Genomic DNA, 20,912 nt, shown 5'->3' on the forward strand with positions numbered 1-20,912 from the left:
CATAAAATAATAATCACAATAGCTATTATGCTACATACCATACTAAATGCTTTACATATATTCATTCTTTCTAACACTTTTCATCCACTTTTCATGACAAGAGGCTTTGCATATGGCTTGTGGATGGCAGAGACAGGCTTGCACTCAAGGCTGTTATCCAAAAATCAGAAAATTATAGAGAAGATCATCTATGACTTTTTGGTGCAAATAGAACCTCTATTTAGCAGAGTTTCTTTTTCCAGAAACCGTGTCCGCCTATGGATAGCTAGGTAAACTTTTAGAACAATCTAATCATTCTGTATATAATGTTTGGCAACTTATTATCTGAGCAAGCAGCCATAGCAGTTTTGCATGTCAGTGAAATTAGAGATGTCCATCAGCGTTTATAATGGCCACATAGTTGTGCATGCGATTTTTGCCCCTTCACTTAACCCCTCAAAGTTGTGTAGTTGGCTTACTTTTTGTACTGTTAAAATACAAATGGGGGCAGCCGGGTGGCTCAGTATGTTGCGCGTCTGATTCTTGGTTTCAGCTCAGGTCATGATCTCATGGTTCGTGAGTTCGAGCCCTGCGTCGGGCTCTGTGCTGGCACTGCGGAGCCTATTTGGGATTCTCTAGCTCCCTCTCTATCCCTCCCCTTCTCTCTCTTTCTCAAAATAAGGAAAAAAAACTGTTAAAAAATACAAGTGAAATTTAATTTGTGATGTGACCCTTCAATAACGTATCAAACTTGACCCAAGTTAGTTGGCTTGTGGGACAGACTTTTTGTGAAAGGCGCCAGTTATCAAGTCGAATAACCAAGACACCTCTTTCAAGAAACGTGACAGCCTCTCATCTTCCCTTACGTGTGACAAAATTCTCCCCGCGTCATTTTTTAACTATGGCTTGGAGGTAGATACCGTCTCCTGCTCCATAGCCCCACCTCCAGCTAGGGCTCTCCCTAGAAATAAATAAATAAAGGGTGAACCTTACCTACAGTTGATTGTCCTACCCATGAACACTCCAGGAGATGGGAAATATTATACGTACCCAAGCCAGAGCTTATCCTGTGTTATTCTAAGAAATGTGCATTCATTTATTCATTCAGAAATAGTGATCATTTCCTGTGTGTCATAAATGGTCCTTACCCACCAAACTACTAGGGACATGTCCCTTAGGATGCGTTGGCTGCCGTGAGAGAGGACTTTGTGCATTTTGACCTTAAAAACTAAGGTCATTCACTGTCTAACATAAATTGGTAAGTGGAGCTGGTTCCAAGCCTGATCCCATGGCGCCATGATTTTGTGCTTTCTCCTCTTTTGCTTCTGGACCCGTCCTCGGGCTGGTTGAAAGATGGATATGACAGTTCAGGCCTCACATCCTGAGGACACAGTGACCAAAGGCAGAAACAGGACTGTCTCTCGTTGGCTAGGAAGGAAGCCGTTCTTAGAAGCCCTTCTTAGAAGCAAGCCCTGCCACCTCCAGGCATCCCTTACAGATCTCACCAGATCTGGACGGCCTACCCACTCCTGATTACTGACCAGAGATCCACTCACTAGTGCTGGGATTAGATTTTGGGAAGCTCATGGTCCCGTAGAGAAGGATAAATAACTGAGTACTAACTGGGTCTTCCTAAGAAGGAAGATGTGCAGAAATGGGCTTGACATTTTCCATTAAAGAGAAGGCTGGCATTCCAAAGTGACACAAATAATCATCCAGGCAGAGGACATGGCAGGTGTAAAGGCCTTGAGGCAGATACGATGTGTTTCTTGTTGCGTCTGATGAACAGAAAGATGAGCAGGGTTGGAGCCAGTGAATGGGGCAGACCATGGCCCCCTGAGTTGATGTAAAGACTGTGGGTCGTTGGCCTGAGAGCAGGATGATTCACTGGGGACTTTAGGGCAGAGCAGTGACATGTTTGGGAGAGATTCTCAGGCTGCTGTGCAAAGGACTTGGAGGTGAGTAGTAGGAGTAAGAATGGAAATCGGCCATGGGGACAACTGGTCTACCCTGAGGACAAAAGTAGAGAGGGTTGAGAAATATTGAAGAATTTGTTCTGACCCCTCTTGTTGATGAATTGGATCTGGGGGGAGGTGAGGGAAGAGGTGGGGTCAAAAACGACTCACGGGTTTCTGTCTCAGCAATTACAAAACTGGTCTTGCCATTCCAGAAGAAGTGATCAGATTGAGGGTGAAAGTAATTCACTTTCAGTAAAGTGAATGTGAGATGCCTGTGACATATTTAGAGACAGTAGAAGTAACGCAGAGTGATTCAGACACCATTCAAAATCTTCGTTGTGGGAAATAATCACATTTTCACAGTAACCCAAGGAGGCAGATGCTGTTGTTATTCCCATTTTACAGATGGGGTAACTGAGACCCAGAGAAGTATTTGGGCCAGAGTTAACACAGCTAGTAAGGTGTTGTATCACTTAGGAAAGCCTTCTAGGCTAGAAGCTTACCTTTAGAAATCTTCAGCTTATCAACGTTAAAGCCGTGGGAATAAACAAAGTTGTTTAGGGAGAGCCGACCTTGGGGAAATTCCGTGATTAACTCAAAGTCTGAAAGATACACAGGTTCTCTAAAATATTTAGTTTTTTTTAACATGTATTCATTTTTGCGAGTGAGAGAGACAGAGCATGAGTGGGGGTGGGGGGCGGAGAGTGTGGGAGACACAGAATTTGAAGGAAGCTCCAGGCTCTGATCTGTCAGCACAGAGCCTGACGTGGGGCTCGAACTCAAAAACCGCGAGATCACCTGAGCCAAAGTCGGACGCTTAACCGACTGAGCCACCCAGGCGTCCCAATATACAAGTTCTCTAGAGGAGACAGGAAAGGAGGAAGAGGGGAAGAAAGTCTTGTATAGGTTACCTTTAAAAAATGAATGTTAAATTGTTAAAAAAAAAAAAAAAAAACAATAAAAGCGTTTGATGACAAGCTAAGAAACAGGCTGTAAAAGGTCCTGACATTCTGCCAAAGTGTGGAGCACGGCCACGTATGTCAACGCTTGACGTTGTGCCACTTACAAGCGATAGTTTGTATAAACTTCAGCAAGTCACTTCTTTGCATGAGGGTTAGGTTCAACTGCAGAAAACAAACTCAGAATAATAATCAACAAGACAGGAGTTTGTTTCTGTCACAGACAAGTGCAGAGGCAGCCAGTCCAAAGCTGTTATACGCGATGGCCCCGTGAAGTTCTCAAGGACCTGGGTGCCACCTAGCTTACCACACTCCTCCAATACTATGAGGTGACCCTTGTCCTCATAGTGGCCGCCAAGTTGCAGCCATCACAGCTTTGCCCCAGAAAACCAGGTGAAGGGAAGAACAGACCAGAGAGATGGCCCATCCCTTCCCTTTGAGCAGACTTGGCGGGAGTCACGCGCAGAACCTCAGCTCACAGCCCAGTGGTCGAAGGTTGGTGATGTGACCACACCTGCCTGCAGGGGAGGCTGGGAAACTGCCTTTTAGCTGGGCACAAAATCAAGAAGCTTTCACTAAAGAGAAAGGGAAGAATGGATATTGGCAGGCAACCAGCCATATCTGCCAGTGTCAATTTGCTCTTTTGTAAAATAAGGATTAACATATTCACTTTCCCTCTCCCGCTGGTTTCTTGTGGGAATCAAATGACACAGCCAGGCATGCGCTTGATAAGTAATAAAACACTGTTCAAACTGTTGCTGTGAGAATGACCATTGACTCCTCTCGCGCACAGTAGGCATTTATATTTTGAATGAAAAAATGTTGGGAAAACGTAAGATTTTCCACTAATCTGTAAGTGCACAAAGGCAGGAAATGTGAATTGAGGAGACAGAAGATTTTTCTACACATCTTGCATTTCAATGACAAGGCTTTCCTTTGCTTTCACAATCAATTTCGGGACAGCCAAGATTGATATTTGATTAGTTCTGCAGGAAAATGTCCCATCAGCATTGCCTAGGGGTGCTGAACGTAGGCACTGTCCAAGGAACACTGGAGAATGCTCTGTGGGGACAGCAGTCATGTTATTAACTCACCCGATCTTCCCCATTCTGACTGGTAACATAACGAAGCTTCCAGACCAAGGTCCCTGGAGAGGACCTCATCGAAGGTAATGAGGGAATGGCTCTATCATTCAGAAACTAGTTGGACTGATCACTAAGAAATTGGCTGCAAAGTGTTGCTCCATTTTGTGTCTGGAGATTCATGGGTAAAGGCAAATGAAGTTCTTTTCCTCGTTAATTTCCTGATGACCCCGGATTTATTTCATCTGTGGATACTAATAGCCTTTTCAGGTTTTGAGTTTGCCTCCAGAAAGATGACATTTTGCCTTTAATAATGACCTTTAAGATGATTCTGTCATTAAGGGCAAAGAATTTGTGACCTTTCATTATATATGTGCTTGCTAGGTCCACATCAATTCCCCATTCCTCTCAAAACGGAATGGTGTTCGCTTTTGTGTGGTACTTTCCATTTTAGGATTTTGTTTGATTTTATTTGTATATAGATTTTTTTAAAAGTTTATTTTTGAGAGAGAGAGAGAGAGAGAGAGAGATGGTGCACACATGTGAGCAGAGAGGGGGAGAGAGAGCAAATCCCAAGCAGGCATGGGGTTGTCAGCACAGACCTCACTGTGGGGCTCGATCCCACAAACTGTGAGATCATGACCTGAGCTGAAACCAAGAGTGAGACGCGTAACTGAGTGAGCCACCCAGGCGCCCCCCCATTTTAGTATTTTTAGAGTAGGGGTTTCACCTTCTCCTTCCTCAACTCCCCTATCCCATAACTTGTGTTGTACAATAAATGTGTAACAAATGTTTGCAGAGTCAAAGCACCGTCATCTCCTATGCTCATGGGCTGTGATACCTCCCAAAAGTGCCCCAAAGGACAGATATGAAGACAGAGGCCCAAACGGCCCGTTTCTTATGATATCCCTTTTTTTCCTTTCCTTGACCTGATGCCTTGTCTAATCCCTGGCCACTTTGGAAAGGGGACAAAGGGTAGCCAAATCAGAGCTAATTCCGTTGTGACAAGTCTTATTATGTAACCACAAAGAAAAACTGAAAAGATGCTTTATAAACAAATTAAAATCCCATATCGCAGGTAAACCTGGAGTCCAAAATCCTAACTCACAATTCCACTTTAGCCACCTGGGGGAGGATTCCCAGTTGGAACGGGTACCGGCCAGTTGGTTTCATCGTTGCTCTGGAGCGTTTGATGGTCATTAACTGTCCTTTCTGAAGCCTTCCAGCTGAGACAGGGCAGCCGTCCTCCCTCCCACGCTGTCAGATGAGATGAACCGGGAGTAAGTTCAGACAAAGAATAATTGGTGGAACCAACACCCTAGATTTGGAGCCAGGAGATATTTCGTGAGCACTCACTAAATGCCAGTTACTAGTCTCGAGTTTTCATATGTTAATATAATGATTATTATAATAATTATAATACATGATAATGCCTTGGAGAAACAGGTGTATGTATCATCCCTGCTTTGCTGTTAAGGAAATGCAATTCTGACACTAATTGGTCAACGTGCTGATGGCCACAGAGCTAAATGGTGATTGGCACTGAAACCCCAGTGGTCAGAGTTCAAGTTCTAGGCTCTGAGGTCAGTATATTCGGTCATTAAAAGAAAGAACTTAGGGGCGCCCGGGTGGCTCCATCAGTTAAGCATCCGACTTTGGCTCGCGTCATGATCTCACAGTTCGTGGGTCCCAGCCCTGGGTCGGGCTCTGTGCTGCCAGCTCAGAGCCTGGAGCCTGCTTCGGATTCTGTCTCCCTCTCTCTCTGCCCCTCCCCCACTCACATTCTGTGTCTCTCGCTCAAAAATAAATAAGTTTTTAAAAAATTAAGAAGAATTTCAAAATACACTCCTAAATCAATGTGAATTCAGAACTTCGTATGGAGCAAAATTAATCGATGACTTTCCCTGCTAAGACCTCTTTAGAAATTGAACATCTTTCACACAGAAGAGTAATAAAAGGTCCCCAGAGGAACTATTGACAGGATGAAAGGGACATTCGCCTCTAGAAAAGGACTAATGGAACTGAATTTCTGTGTTCTGAGACCGGGGAAATTAAGAATTCCTTGTGAAACCCTCAAAAAATGCATAAGTGGTTGCTTCCTTTCCGGAGTAACGGTTCCGGCAGGCCTAGGTTCGAGCTGCCGATGGTAAATACACACGGAAACGATCTACAAAAGGAAAGAAAGAAAAGATCAACACCCCTGCGAAACTATCTTCTCCAGGAGGGCTGTTTAGATTCCACATAGTCACTGCACAAATGACCATGAGAAACCGGTCTGTGATTCAACGGGAGGTAAATCAGGAGACCGTAATGTCACCCGAGAAAGAAAATGAGAAATCTGAGCTTCAGAGGAAGTAGACCCGAGCAATCATTCTTCGATGGAACGTGAGGTCTCACGAGGTTCTCTGTAGTGCCCTGTTCAATAGGTAACTGAGTGGCTGTTGTTATGAGACCTTGGAATGAGCTCAGGGGAGGAAAAATGCTGAGGGTGTTAACCTTGACGGTAATAGAGGAGGAAAGACTTTTGAAAAGAGGTGGGTCAGGAATCCTACCCACATTGCTCGGTCTTTGCATCCTTTAGCCATCCGTGAGGTTTGGGGTGGAGCGATGTCAGGCCTGTTTCTAGATTCGGGAGCCCTGGGCCACTTCAACTGTCTGTCTGAGCCGGTGCACTCTGGGTAAGCCGCCTGACTCCTCTGCATCTTACTTCCTGCACCCCTAGAAGGCGTCAAAAAAGACACTGCCTCGGCACCTTGGAAATTGTGTCCCACGGAACGCTGGGCAACTCTGAGACCTCCGTGGTTGTCTCACTGGGGAACACCAACCAGCCGTACTTGTGGTCAAATTAAGTGTGGGAAACAAAGTGCTAAACAAAGTTTACAAGGTTTGTTGCAGACTTCCTCAGGGCCTGAACAAAGGCTAGAATAACGTGTGAAGTGATTCTTTGAGAAGAGAACACGGTATGTCAGTCACACCTGCAGGGGAACACAGGGAATCACGGAAAGGATTCTAGGCTGTTTGTGGAATGCCGTAGTATATTGTTCAGAATGTGATTCTTAGACTCCTCACGCCAGAATTACCTGTGGGCTGCTTATTACGTATTCGTGTTCCTGGTTCAGATCTAAGATAGAGATCCAGGATCAAAAGCTTTAGCAGATATTTGAGTAGATTCTTACGTACACTGAAGTTTGAGATCCACCAGTCTGGAGGGTGTTGGCATAGTTCAGAGCCTTCAAACTTCGTGTAATCTCATAGGGGACGTCCTAGTGGTGAAGTCGGAAGGAATTTTACTCCTTATTGACCAGGTGGTTGGCCTGATACGAGACGCCTTTCATTTTTAAACAACTTCCATTGAGTCTGTATCACATGCCCCCGATGTCAATCCTTACGAGTCGGTATTCTCCTTATGGTATCGGAAAACAAGCTGATAGGACTTCCCTAAGGTCACAGAGTGGATTCGTGAGAGCCCTTCGATTAGAAGTGAGAGAGAACCCAACCTTGTTGGACTTGAGGAAAACCAGAATCTATTGGTTCATATCAAGAAACTGTCCAGTGTTATGATGGTTTCAGGAAGGGCTGGATCTAGGGGCTCAAATGATGTAAGGAAGTCTCCGTTTCACCTGAGCCATCCTTCCCTCGGTTTTTTTTTCTTCTTCTCGTTTATCTCCGTTCTCAGACAGGCTCTCCCTTCGCGGTAGCAGGAATATTACCAGTAGCTTCATGCTATAGAACAGGGGTTGGCAAACCATAGTCACAGGGCTGGCTGCCTGGCTTTGTGAATAAAACTGCGTTGAACACAGCCGTGCCCGTTTGTGTACTTTGGTCTGTGGCTGCTTTCATACTGCCACAGCGGTTGAGTATTTGGGACAGAGCTGTATGGCCCGTGAAGCCTCAAGCATTTAGGATTTGCCTTTATAGGAAGGGTTTGCTGACCCCTGCAGGAGAAGCCAGGTTGTGTGGAAGTTTGATTTTGAACCTGTCCGAGGCACTATTTATTTATTTCAAGAGGGTCAGACCCCAGGGTCTGATGTTTTAAGATGAACGAAGAGCCTATATGAGTTGGGAGTGTTGCTTGGGATTGACCGAAGACTTGGGAGTTCATTGACTCTTGAAACAAACAAGTTCCATTCCCAACACAAACAGTGGATTAAAAGAACAATGGGGGTGGGGGGGGGACGCCTGGACGGCTCAGTCTGTTGAGCGTCTGACTTCCGCTCAGGTCGTGATCTCGCCATTTGTGAGTTCGTGCCCCGCATCGGGCTCTAGGCTGACAGCTCGGAGCCTGGAGCCTCCTTCCGATTCTGTGTCTCCCTCTCTCTCTGCCCCTCCCCCACTCACGCTCTGTCTCTCTCTCTCTCTCTCTCTCATAAAAGAACAATAGGATGTTTTGTGAGTTTTTATAGTCTTACATGCTTTAGGGGTTGAAGGGTAGACTCCTGGAAGATGAAACGGGATTTTTTGTCTTGAATATCTCAGGAAGAACTTTGTCTGTAACACCTATCATCGCAATAAATAGAACGACACGCACATGTATAAATTTGAATTCAAAAAAGACGTCGCCCCCACGTGTCTGGTCTGTCAGCAGAGGCTTTTTGTTCATTGACGGCCTGTGGTCACGGAATGCAAATACCCCGTCAGCACAGTGCTTAGAAAACACGAAGTATTGGACATGACAGGATTGCTCCCTCTCAGAGCCTGGGAAATTACCATTGTGACTTAGAGATTCTTTTAATGCTCACCAAGTCTAAGTGAAGGTTCTTGAGTTTATGGCCCCAGCTTTGACCAGGCTTAGAGAGAGCCTGTCTAATCTGCAATCCCAGGTTCAACAGCATGTCTATTTATAGCCCCAGCGAAGTCCAGAATTGAGTCTCATTGGCTGGGCTCAGTGGCTCGTCCCTAACTGTATTACTAGGGGTGGGGGAGGGAGGGTGGTGGAGAATGCAGTGTTCTGATTGGTTTGCACTGGGTCACGTGGTCCCCCCCCCCCCGCCGAGTCAGGAGGTGGTGGAGAATGCAGTGTTCTGATTGGTTTGCACTGGGTCACGTGTCGCCCCCCACCGCCGAGTCAGGAGCGAGACCATCCTTTCCTGAACCACCTGGACTGCCAGAAAGGATTCTCCAGCGGAACATCCAGGACTCCTGGAGTTCTTGCCACCTGCAGGGAGGCCAAAAAGAACTCCCGCCCAATGGCTATTAAGTGATAGGTTCTAGATCTGAACCCGCGTCCTCCTGGTTTTAAAACTAATGTTTTGGGGGCGTCTGGGTGGCTCAGTCAGTTAAGCGAACGACTTCGGCTCAGGGCATGATCTCGCGGTTTGGGAGTTCGAGCCCCGCGTCTGCTCTGTGCTGATAGCTCAGAGCCTGAAGTCTGCTTCGGATTCTGTGTCTCCCTCTCTGTGTCTCTTGCCTGCTCGCGCTCGCTCTCTCTCCGTGTCAAAAATAAATAAACATTAAAAAAATAAAAATAAAACCAACATTCCTTCCACTGTGCGCAATGTGTAGTGAAGCAGATCAGACCCTGTCCCAGGCCAGACTCTGGTACCTGCTGAGCTCCTTAATTGCAGCCTGTGGGGTAGGTGCAGAGGAGACCACGTCCTTATGGTTCCACGTGTCCTACTGACCTAGAGTGGGCGTCCTGGCGGAAGGAAGGAAGGAAGGAAGGGAGGGAGGGAGGGAGGAAGGAAGGAAGGGAAGGGAAGGAGGGAAGGAAGGAAGGGAGGAAGGAAGGAAGGAAGAAGGAAGGAAAGGAAAGGAAGGGAGGAGAGGAGGGAGGGAGGGAGGAAGGAGGGAGGGAAGGAAGGAAGGAAGGAAGAAGGGAGGGAGGAAGGGAGGGAAGGAAGGAAGGGAGGGAGGGAGGAAGGAAGGAAAGGGGAGGGGAGGAAGGAAGGAAGGAAGAAGGGAGGGAAGGAAGGAAGGAAAGGAAAGGAAAAGAAAGGAAAGGAAAGGAAAGGAAGGGAGGAGAGGAGAGAGGGAGGGAGGAAGGAGGGAGGGAAGGAAGGAAGGAAGGAAGAAGGGAGGGAGGAAGGGAGGGAAGGAAGGAAGGGAGGGAGAGAGGAAGGAAGGAAAGGGGAGGGGAGGGGAGGAAGGAAGGAAGGGAAGGAGGGAAGGAAGGGAGGAAGGAAGGAAGAAGGAAGGAAAGGAAAAGAAAGGAAAGGAAAGGAAGGGAGGAGAGGAGGGAGGGAGGGAGGAAGGAGGGAGGGAGGGAAGGAAGAAAGGAAGGAAGAAGGGAAGGAGGAAGGGAAGGAAGGGAGGGAGGGAGGGAGGAAGGAAAGGGGAGGGGAGGAAGGAAGGAAGGAAGAAGGGAGGGAAGGAAGGAAGGAAAGGAAAGGAAAAGAAAGGAAAGGAAGGGAGGAGAGGAGAGAGGAAGGAGGGGAGGGAAGGAAGGAAGAAGGGAGGGAGGAAGGGAGGGAAGGAAGGGAGGGAGGGAGGAAGGAAGGAAAGGGGAGGGGAGGAAGGAAGGAGGGAAGGAAGGAAGGGAGGAAGGGAAGGAGGGAGGGAGAGAGGAAGGGAGGAAGGAGGGAGGGAGGGAAGGAAGGAAGGAAGAAGGGAGGGAGGAAGGGAGGGAGGAAGGAAGAAAGGAAAGGGGAGGGGAGGAAGGAAGGAGGGAAGGAATGGAGGAGAGGAGAGGAGGGAGGGAGGGAAGGAAGGGAGGAAGGAAGGAAGGAAGAAGGGAGGGAGGGAGGAAGGAAGAAAGGAAGGCAGGTAACGCATGTTTCCTCTTGCTGGAGTAGGATCTGTTTATGCTGGCATCTGTTTTGTAGCCTTTTCAAAAAGAACCTCATCTCTGCCCTCCTCCTGGAGACATCCAGCGACTTTTTTTTTCCCAATGTTTTATTACTTACTTTTGAGAGAGAGAGAGAGAGAGCTAGAGAGAGCCTGAACAGGGGAGGAGCAGAAAGAAAGGGAGACAGAGAATCCAAAGCAGACTCCAGGCTCTGAGCTGTGAGCACAGAGCCCGATGCGGGGCTCAAACCCGTGAACACGAGATCATGACTTGAGCCGAAGTTGGCTGCTTAACTGACCGAGCCACCCAGGCACCACTCATCCTGTGACTTTAGTCAGTAATACGGAGATGTGAAAAGCCAAGCTCCCCCAGTGTGGGCAGATGTTCTTGAAAATGGACAAGGCTTGGGGCGCCTGGGTGGCTCAGTCGGTTGAGCGTCCGACTTGGGCTCAGGTCATGATCTCACGGTTGGTGGGTTCGAGCCCCACGTCGGGCTCTGTGCTGACAGCTCAGAGCCTGGAGCTGCTTCGGATTCTGTCCCTGCCTCTCCCCCGCTTATGCTCTGTCTCTTGACATCTCAAAAATAAAGATTAAACATTAAAAAATTAAAAAAAAAAAGAAGGAAAATGGACAAGGCTTGATTAAATAACATGTGTTTCTTTTCTTCGAAGCATCCTGTCCTGTTCATTTACTTCCTCCCCAATTGTCCCAAATGTAAGGTGGGGTGAGAATAGCACCACCTCATTAACGCGAGGATCACAGAAGGCAATATTTAAGTGCCTTGACCAGTGCCTGGAACAGACTCAGTGACTAAACAGTGGAAGGTGTATCATCACTCTCACTGTCAGGGTCAATGACTGAGGAAGCACCCTCCTGTTGAGAAGCTCCCTTCTTGTTGTCGGGAAACTGGAATCACTGTTTCCGGTGTGCAGAGTTCCAAAGGTCCCGTCAGTCATTGCTATGGACTCTTTCTGATATCGAGGCTCTTCCTTTCTCTTTGGTGAAAGCTTCTTGATTTTGTGCCCAGCTAAAAGGCAGTTTCCCAGCCTCCCCTGCGGGCAGGTGTGCTCATATCACCAACCTTCGACCACTGGGCTGTGAGCTGAGGTTCTGCGCGTGACTCCCGCCAAGTCTGCTCAAAGGGAAGGGATCTCTCTGGTCTGCTCTTCCCTTCACCTGGTTTTCTGGGGCAAAGCTGTGATGGCTGCAACTTGGCAGCCACTATGAGGACAAGGGTCACCTCATAGTATTGGAGGAGTGTGGTAAGCTAGGTGGCACCCAGGTCCTTGAGAACTTCACGGGGCCATCGCGTATAACAGCTTTGGACTGGCTGCCTCTGCACTTGTCTGTGACAGAAACAAACTCCTGTCTTGTTGATTATTATTCTGAGTTTGTTTTCTGCAGTTGAACCTAACCCTCATGCAAAGAAGTGACTTGCTGAAGTTTATACAAACTATCGCTTGTAAGTGGCACAACGTCAAGCGTTGACATACGTGGCCGTGCTCCACACACTTTGGCAGAATGTCAGGACCTTTTACAGCCTGTTTCTTAGTTTGTAGCTGCAATTCCCGAACCAGCAGAGCTGCTTCTCTTTGCTGTCTTTAAAAATCAGTGCATCTTCAGGGCTTGGATTTAGGCACATTTTCATATTCCTCTAGGATTTCAGTTACCGCCTTAAGAGTTAAGAGGAGATTAATGGAAAGACTCAAGCCATCATCGGTCCCGTTGGATCCATGAATTCCCTTTCTCTCCTCCCTCCCTCTCCTGGGATGGCGTCCTCGTGTCCTTTTGCCGGGTGCCTCTAAAGGATGCTCTCCGTCTGTTCACAGGGTTAAAGGGCGCACGCCGCCAGGCCATGAGAGCATCCTTTGGGACCTGCTCCTGGCAGTGGGTGGGACTGCCTCCTACCAGGCAGAAATCTGCCGAGCAGGAAAAAAGTTGGCCAAGTGGCTGAGCGAGTATGCTAAGTATAGGCCCAGTGTCCAGAGTATGAGTGTGGTTTCGTGGGGCGTGTAATTGGCGTTTCCCCTGGTGGTTTCCGGATCGAGAAGGCAGCCACCTTCTCTGTTAAGTTTTTTCTCTCCTGCTTTTCTATATATTTAAAAAAAATTGTTTTTAACGTTTATTTATTTTTGAGCCAGAGAGAGACAGAGCATGAACGGGGGAGGGGCAGAGAGAGAGGGAGACACAGAATCGGAAGCAGGCTCCAGGCTCTGAGCCGTCAGCCCAGAGCCCGATGCGGGGCTCGAACTCACGGACCGTGAGATTGTGCCCTGAGCCGAAGTCGGACGCCCAACCGACTGAGCCACCCAGGCGCCCCTCTCTCTATTTTTTTTTTAATGTTTATTGATTTTTGAGAGAGAGAGAGTGTGAGCAAGGGAGAGGCAGAGAGAAGGACACAGAGAATCCCAAGCAGGCTCCGCACTGTCAGCGCAGAGCCTGATGCGGGGCTCGAGCTCACAAACTGCGAGATCGTGACCTGAGCCGAGATCAGGAGTCCGATGCTCAACCAACTGAGCCACCCGGGCTCCTCTCTTCTGTTTTTCTAAAGGGAAAGAAAAATCACGTCCCAACCACTTTGCTCCCTCTGAGTGACGCAAATCCCAGACATGTCATGAAAGGGAGCCCAGGCCGCCTGGTCCCTTAGAAGAGCATTTTCCTGGAGGCCCTGGAAAGATCCCAGAGCTCATCTGGCCAGGCCTCCCCTTTCTCCTGCAGATCTCTGAAGCAGCTCAGCCGGCCACCTCCTCCCTTTTGGTTCAGCATGCTGGCCTGGCAGTTGACATTCGAGCTGATTCATGTCTAAGTGAGCAGTTTCTCCGGACAGCTGTCTCCTCTCTCTGCAGCATGAGGAAGCCACGTTCCAGAGCAGTGGGCTTGGGCAAAGGAGCCTTTTCATCATCTGTGGCAAAAGAAGGCTGTTGTATTCAACGCGCCTGGCCTGTGTGCCCTTCCTGTCCCCTGGTCCCCATCCTGTTCCCTCCCGTGCTTCCGCGACCTTGGAGACCACTTTATTCGGAGTTCTGTTTTACTTTCTGTTGCTTTTCGCCCCATCCTTACCCTAGGGTGCCAATCCTCACCCGTAAACCTCCTAAATTTCCTTATCCACTGGCAAAGTAGACAGGCTGGGAACCAACCCCTATTGTCAAGTGAATTGGGGGAGAATGTAATGTGGCTGATGAAACTATAAATCAGTTAGAGTAATCCAGTCTGCTCAATAATCTGTACTTAAACAGGCTAAACACCCTGCATTTCATAATGTACTTATTAAAGATCCATTTAACTATGGAGTTCTAATTACACCTTTAGAAAACTCTGTCAGCTCCTTGCCACTCTGGGTTTTTCCAAGGCACTCCTAATTTCTTGTAATTATTTTAATGTAATTTCAGAATAATTTTTATTCATTTTCGAACAGATGTGATTATGACACCGCTTTTTGGTCCTGGTGGTGCCTTTTTCTTAAGGCAGCTAGCGAGTCTGATTTTATCCTTCGCAAGACGTGGTGTCAACGGACCGAATCAAATGTCCTCAGATTATTTAACAAATTATTACTGGATGTCAACTGGGAGAGCAAATCTCAGTACCAGTCCTGAATAACTTACACCTTGATTTCTTTTTTTTTGAGGGATTCAGTATATAATCTCTTCCTTTATCAAACCTTTCATAGAAGATATTTCAGGATGGCTACGTTTGGAGCAGTCTCAAACTGGGTACTTTAAAATTTTTTATCTATTGTGTCTTAGATTAGAGAATCAAAAGAAAGGTAGAAACTCTCCCAACCAAGGGCAGATACCAAGATGGGCTCAAACTCGTGCATGGATTTTCAGTGGTGTATGATGGCCTGTTGGGGTCTGCAGATCCCAGGATGGGACCGTTGCTGAGCGAGACTTCCGTTTTGGCTACCGTGTGTGTTGAGGGAGAAACTAGCAGATAATTCTGGGCAAGCCACTCAGATGGAGGTTCCAGAGGCCAAGACAGAAAGTCAGAACTCTCTACTGTAAGTTGCGGGAAGCCACCAAAAACTTCTGGGAAAAGCAGGCTTCTGGAAGAGTCCTCTCACGATAGTGTAAAATATAGGTTGGGGCGCCTGGGTGGCTCCGTCAGTTAAGCATCTGACTTTGGCTCAGGTCATGATCTTGTGGTTCGTGAGTTCGAGCCCCACGTCGGGCTCGCTGCGGTCAGCACAGAGCCCACTTCGGATCCTCTGTCCCCCCCTCTCTCTCTGCCCCTTCCTCACTTGCATTCTCTCTCTCAAAAATGAACATTTTTTTTTCATTAAAAAAATAAATAGGTTTGAAAGCTGGAGACTGGGGTTGGGAATGTAGGTTTGGAGTCTTGCAAAATCTGGACGAGCAACACTCATTACAGACGAAGGAAAGAAACAAGGAAACAAGGTGATGGATGTGAAGGAGAAAGTGATCTTGTGAAAATCAAATCACTGGACTGTCTCAACTTTGCTTCTTTCCTGGACACAAAAAACCCTTAGTGTGTAGTTTCCACATTTGGAAATTATCCGGCTTGCACCCTTACCATTATATTTCTCGTGGGGGCTTGGCTTCCAAGGTTGATCTCCCTATAGCGACTCAGCTACTGAGCGTTGTTGAAGAAGCACCCACCCAAGCAGCAGATACCATTTAAAGAGAATGATTTCCGGGGCGCCTGAGTGGCTCAGTCAGTGAAGCGTCCAACTTTGGCTCAGCTCATGATCTCGCCGTCTGTGAGTTCAAGTCCCGCGTCGGGCTCTGTGCTGACAGCTCAGAGCCTGGAGCCTGCTTCGGATTCTGTGTCTCCCTCGCTCTCTGCCCCTCCCCCACTCATGCTCTATCTCTCTCTTTCAAAAATAAACATTAAAAAAAAAAAGGAGCTGCCATGCATGTAACCATGGAGTCAGAGGTTTAAGGGCCATCACTTTGCAACACGTCCACATTGTTGCTGCCCTCAACACCAAACCTGCACCTTCCCTGTGTTCCCTGTTTCCGTCAGCGAAGGGGGTCACTCCACTGGCGTGAGTCTGGCCGTTAGGAATGATCTACCTCCTGTCCCTCGGGCCCTCCCACTATGTCCTGTTGGTTTCGCTCCCCGACACCTCCCACATACATCTACTTCCCTTCAGTCTTGCTGTCAGGAGCCTTTGCCAACCTGTCCTCTCTGTCACCAAGCGCACTGCCTGGCACATGGTGGAGATGCCCTATATATTTCTTGCGTAAGTGAGTCTCTTGAGTTAAAACCGTCTCAGGCAGACTACCAGGCCGTGAGATGGAGCTTCGGAGGAAGCCTGTGTTGCCAAAGCCTGTGTGATTTTTCCAAAGATGGTGATAGAGGCCCAACAGAGTGGTTTTGGATCAGTCCCATGGCTCTAGATGTAGCCTGACTTTCTAGAACAGTGAGTGTCTCTCACCCTCCTGATTTTGCCAAGGGGAGTATTATTATTATTTTTTTTTCTAATTCTTTCTGTCTTAGAAAGTCAAACCTGGCTATATGTCCCTCACTGGGGTATGCAGATTCTCACATCAGTTGGAAAAGAGTTGCGTCTTCACAAGTGATGAAGGAGGTCAAGGTGATTGTGACCTCTAAGGAAGGTGTCCGCTGGGCGTTATGAGTTTGAAGGTCATCGTGTCCTCACATGTGAAGTTACTGGGATTAATCCAGGTGTCCCCTCAAGTCAGTCTCCGATCCCGATTTCTAAGAATCTTTATTATTATTATTATTATTATTATTATTATTATTATTATTATTATTAAAGCAAAACACCAGGAACAAAAAACCCTAGAGGAACTAGAGCAGTTGTAAAGTCTGCTGAAGGGTGAGTGATTCTACAATGCGTCCATCCAAGGTAGAGACACTCACTCAACAGATTCCAGTGCTGCTTTGGTTCTGGGCAAAGCAGGAAGGAGAGTCATGGCAGTGGAGACACTGGCGTTGAAACAGACAGCTGGTCAATGCTTTCTCTCCCTCCTCTGGTCTCAGCAGACAGTGTTACAGCGATGGCATCTGCCCAGTCTTATGTGAGATCTTGCTGGACCAGGCGTTCCACAGGCTGTCACTTGACTCTTTCTAATGCCCTCTTCCTGCCTCGTTGGGGAATCTTGATGTGTCAAGAGGGTTTGTTCCCGCCACCTCATTGACCTCTTCCTCTGGTGTGCGTTGAGGTTGGGTAAATTTGGGGGTGCCCCAGATCCTCAGGGTTCTGACGGACTGTCTCCAGCCTTTAGAACCCGTCAGTGTGACTTCCAGCCCACGAGGCAGAAAAGAGAAACGGAGCCTCAGTCATGTGGTTTCTGTTATCTGTAACCATGGAAAACGCTGGCCATCTGTGAGGATCCCATTTTAACACTTTTATTCCCCCCTCTCTCTCTCTATTTCCATCTCTTTCTCGGGGAAAACAGCGGAGGAAGTGGAGAGGCTGGCGGCCATGCGTTCTGACTCCCTCGTGCCAGGTACCCACACCCCACCCATCCGGAGGAGGAGTAAGTTTGCCAACCTGGGGAGGATTTTCAAGCCCTGGAAGTGGAGGAAGAAGAAAAGTGAAAAGTTCAAACACACATCTGCAGGTAGGATTATTTTTTTTTCCTTCGTTTCGCATTGGGAGTTTGTTGACTTCAACTCTGTATGTTAATTAGTAGAATTTAATTATTGTGAGCTGTCTGAACCAAAGGAAGGAAAATCAAGCCCTAGAATTGCTCCTGTGTTTAATAATTCTGCAGGGCGATTGGAAATGGCTTTTGGATCCCTGTGTGTTTTCTTGCGTCTCAGGTTTTTGGTTGTTGTGTTTTTAATCGGCCACTTGTATTGGATCTATAAATATGGGCTTAGAACTCCACCTTTTCTGTAGTAGAATGCTTTCTTTCCTCCCCTGAGAATCTGTTTCTCATTGTTCACCCTTATTTTTACCGCTCCTGTAAAAATCAGCACACAGCAGAAATTAAGTTCTGTATGGTCTTTGGCAGATGAGAGTAGGTGATGCCACGGTGGAAAAATCTTGAATGAATGATTATTGGACATGGCAGGAAAACACAGGAGAATGGAGACAGAGATCACGGTAATGGCAGAGACAGCTTAATGGGCAGCAAAGGGATCAGAGGAGAGTCAGCACCACTGAGGAGTACAGAGCAGAGACTCCAGGGTCAGACTGTGTGGGTTCAAGCCCCAGCTCTGATACTTGGTAGTTACGTGACCTTGCCCAGCTTATTCAACTCTGTACCTCAGTTTTCCCATCTGTAAAAGAGGGGTAAGAATGGTACTTTACGTGACTTAAAATTATGAGTTTATGTGGCATGCTATGTGGATATATTTTAAATGAGTAGGAGTGTGCAGAGGGAAGTATATACGGGAAGAGGTCTGATTTCACCCTGTCGGATTTGAAGGAAGATGATGGAACAGCTATGCAGATGCTTTTTTTGTTCGTTTTGTTCTGATCTTGCTCATTGAATGCCCGGGTCATTCCAGGCCTATACTCCAGGGCTTTATTTCCTCCTTCCTCTTCATCCTCAAAAACGCAACCCATCCTCTCCCCTCCTCAGGATCATCACCTCCCCTCCTCCTTTCCCTCACCCCCAGGACTAACCCCCAAGTAGGAGATGGGGTACTTGTTGTACCTGAGCTGGAGTCCACAGATCTGGGAATTTTAACGCTAATTGCTTTGGGGAACCCGAAAGAGAATAGCGAACACAGGAAAGTTGCAAAAAGTCTTGAAATCTTTTTGTCTTTTAAAATGTGTGTCTCTGTTTAAGGGAGAGTGAGCCCGAGCAGGGGAGGGGCGGGGAGGGAGAGGACAGAGGATCCAGGGCGGGCTCTGCGCTAACAGCAGAGAGCCCGACGCGGGGCTCGAACTCACAGACCACGAGACCATGACCTGAGCCACAGTTGGACGCCTGACCAACTGAACCACCCAGGCGCCCCCAAAAGTCTTGACATCTTAAACAGTTCTCGTGGACATCTCAGGTTCATGTTTTCTGACTCTTCCTTCGATGGAAGCCCCAATGCCCCTGTTGCTAGAATAAGTTAATTCTTGAGATTAGAGCGAACCTCTGAACTCCATGAATCTCTAAACTGTCATCCCTGGGACGGAGCCCCTTCACCTGACTTCGTTCTGCACCCTCGTGGTCATTGCATAGCTGTACTAAAACCTGGAGGCCTTTCATGCATTTCTAACCGCTACTGAGAGACTGACAGGCAAGCAGAAACCTCAGTGGGAGACTCCCCCGTGTCCACCCAGCCGGGGTGAGACTAGATCATGGCCTCCGAGAGGAGAAATCTTAAATATATCCTTTAGGCACAGTGAGGTGTAAGACACTTGAACAAGAAAGAAAAAGGTAGCGTTCTGTAAGCACTGGAGAAAATAACCATTTCCACGAGATTCCTCATGACGGTCTTCCTGACTTTGCTGTGGAAAATGGCTTATAATAAAACAAACATGCAATTAACAAATGGCCATTCGTCAGCACGAATCCCCTAATGAGGGTGTTGGTAGATGCCTTTCCTCCCGGCAAATCAAGAGCTTTGTTTTGTCCATTTGGGAAGACCTTAAGGTAAAGCTTGGATGCTTCCTGCATGCAAAGATCAGGCGTGCTGACTTCTTCGGGATGTTGGAAAACTAGTCCTTTGACAGATGCAAAAACAGTGACATTACATTACTCACGGATCATGAAAAGGTTGGGCACTTTGTTCATTTAGGGGAGGAAAAAAAAAACAAACATGACGGGCAGAGTTGCAGTTTGAATCGTTCTTATCATTAACTATTCTTAGCAAGTTCTTATCATCCCTCTGGCCTGATTAACTTGGCAATTGAATGCGATATTTATATGTAGTGTTTTGTTTTTTTTTTTCTTTAAGAGACATTCAGCTCCTAAAGTAGAAAAGGTAGAGGGATGTACTGTGGAATATCTTTATATCCAAATAGATGGATGGGTACATGGAATGAGTGAAACTATTCCAGTTTAAAAAAAAAAAAAAAGTTGATGGTTTACACTTCAGTATACTTTGTACTTAACTGGATAAGGAAAATATTATTCCTCATTTTTGGAAAGGAGAGACTTGTGCCAATTCTTGGCCCAGAGGAGGAAAAAAAAATGGCAGCATAAGGGCTCGTAAGATGATAAATTGTATGTATATTCAAGTAGGAGTTGAAAGTGCACACTTTCCTACGTGTCGATAAGAGTCAAACGTTATGTATACAAGAGGGTCGGTTGATGATGGGATTGTTAATGGTCGGCCAGTTTTAGCTGGTGTGCATAGATTTGTATGTGTGCAGATGTATTGTTCTTTCATATATAAGATAATGTCCACAGTTTTAACTACAGAGAAGTCCGTATGTTACATCCATTTTATGCATTTGTATTTCAAATTGCGCTCTTAAAAAATATATGAAAAGGACATTAACATAGCCCATACTTGGCCTGTTTTTATTTCCACAGTGAAGTGCCCTTATAATTTGCCATAATTTGCTATCCTGTGGTTTTCCTGGGTCTCAGGTTAGTGTCTGTACATAGCACATCTTCAGAGACATGCCCAGAAATCTTCCTTTGTAAGTTGTATAACAGGAAGGAAACTACATTGGGAAATTATGATGTCAACGTTTTCCTCAATTTTGGCATCAACAATTGCCTGGATTTTTTTTGAAGTGTGTTTATTTTGAGAGAGAGAGAGAGAGCAGGGGAGGGGCAGAGAGAGAGGGAGCACGAGAATCCCCAGCCAGCTCCACGCTGTCAGCTCGGAGCCCGACATGGGGGCTGGAACTCATGAACCATGAGATCATGACCTGAGCCGAAACCAAGAGTCGGACGTTTAACCGACTGAGCCCCCCGGGCGCCCCCACGATTGCCTGAATCTTTCGAAGATCTCCACATCTCGTGCTGCTCATACAGCCTTCCTATTCCAGGCGGAAGGCCAGTGTCCTGACAAGGCCTGCAGCACCACGACCCCGACCTGCGCTCTGGGTGGGGGTGAAAACACTGGAACACCACCATGCCATGACATAGGGAGACAACAGTAATGGATAGACCGTAAAGTAAGGGTCCCCCTGGAGGTGAACTTTACAGGCTTTGCAGCCTGTCCTCAGAGGCCGTGCCCAGGGCCTGCCAGGCAGTTAGCCTGGCACACCCAGCTTCTTCTGTGGAGTCAGCAGTGCTGGCCACGGCTGCTCTGGGAACAAAGACAAGTGATAGCCCCCCTGAAGTAGAACAGACCAGCGCCTCCCCAAAATAGTCCACTG

The 20,912-nt window shown here is 47.3% G+C and overlaps 1 protein-coding gene across 10 annotated transcripts in view; it reads left to right on the forward strand.

The window, feature by feature from the left end:
* PHACTR1 (phosphatase and actin regulator 1) overlaps window positions 1–20,912 on the forward strand; it is a 560,468-nt gene that overhangs the window by 328,038 nt on the left and 211,518 nt on the right. For all 10 annotated transcript variants that reach the window (XR_008298732.1, XM_027040300.2, XM_027040305.2 and 7 more), the window contains one exon: window positions 17,089–17,253. Coding sequence is in view for 9 of the 10 variants with exons in the window: in XM_027040300.2 (XP_026896101.1) it covers window positions 17,089–17,253 (165 nt within the window). In the remaining variant the exon portion in view is untranslated. The remainder of the gene's footprint in view (window positions 1–17,088; window positions 17,254–20,912) is intronic.

Source organism: Acinonyx jubatus, chromosome B2 (genome assembly GCF_027475565.1).
Source record: "Acinonyx jubatus isolate Ajub_Pintada_27869175 chromosome B2, VMU_Ajub_asm_v1.0, whole genome shotgun sequence".
Lineage (NCBI taxonomy): Eukaryota > Metazoa > Chordata > Mammalia > Carnivora > Felidae > Acinonyx > Acinonyx jubatus.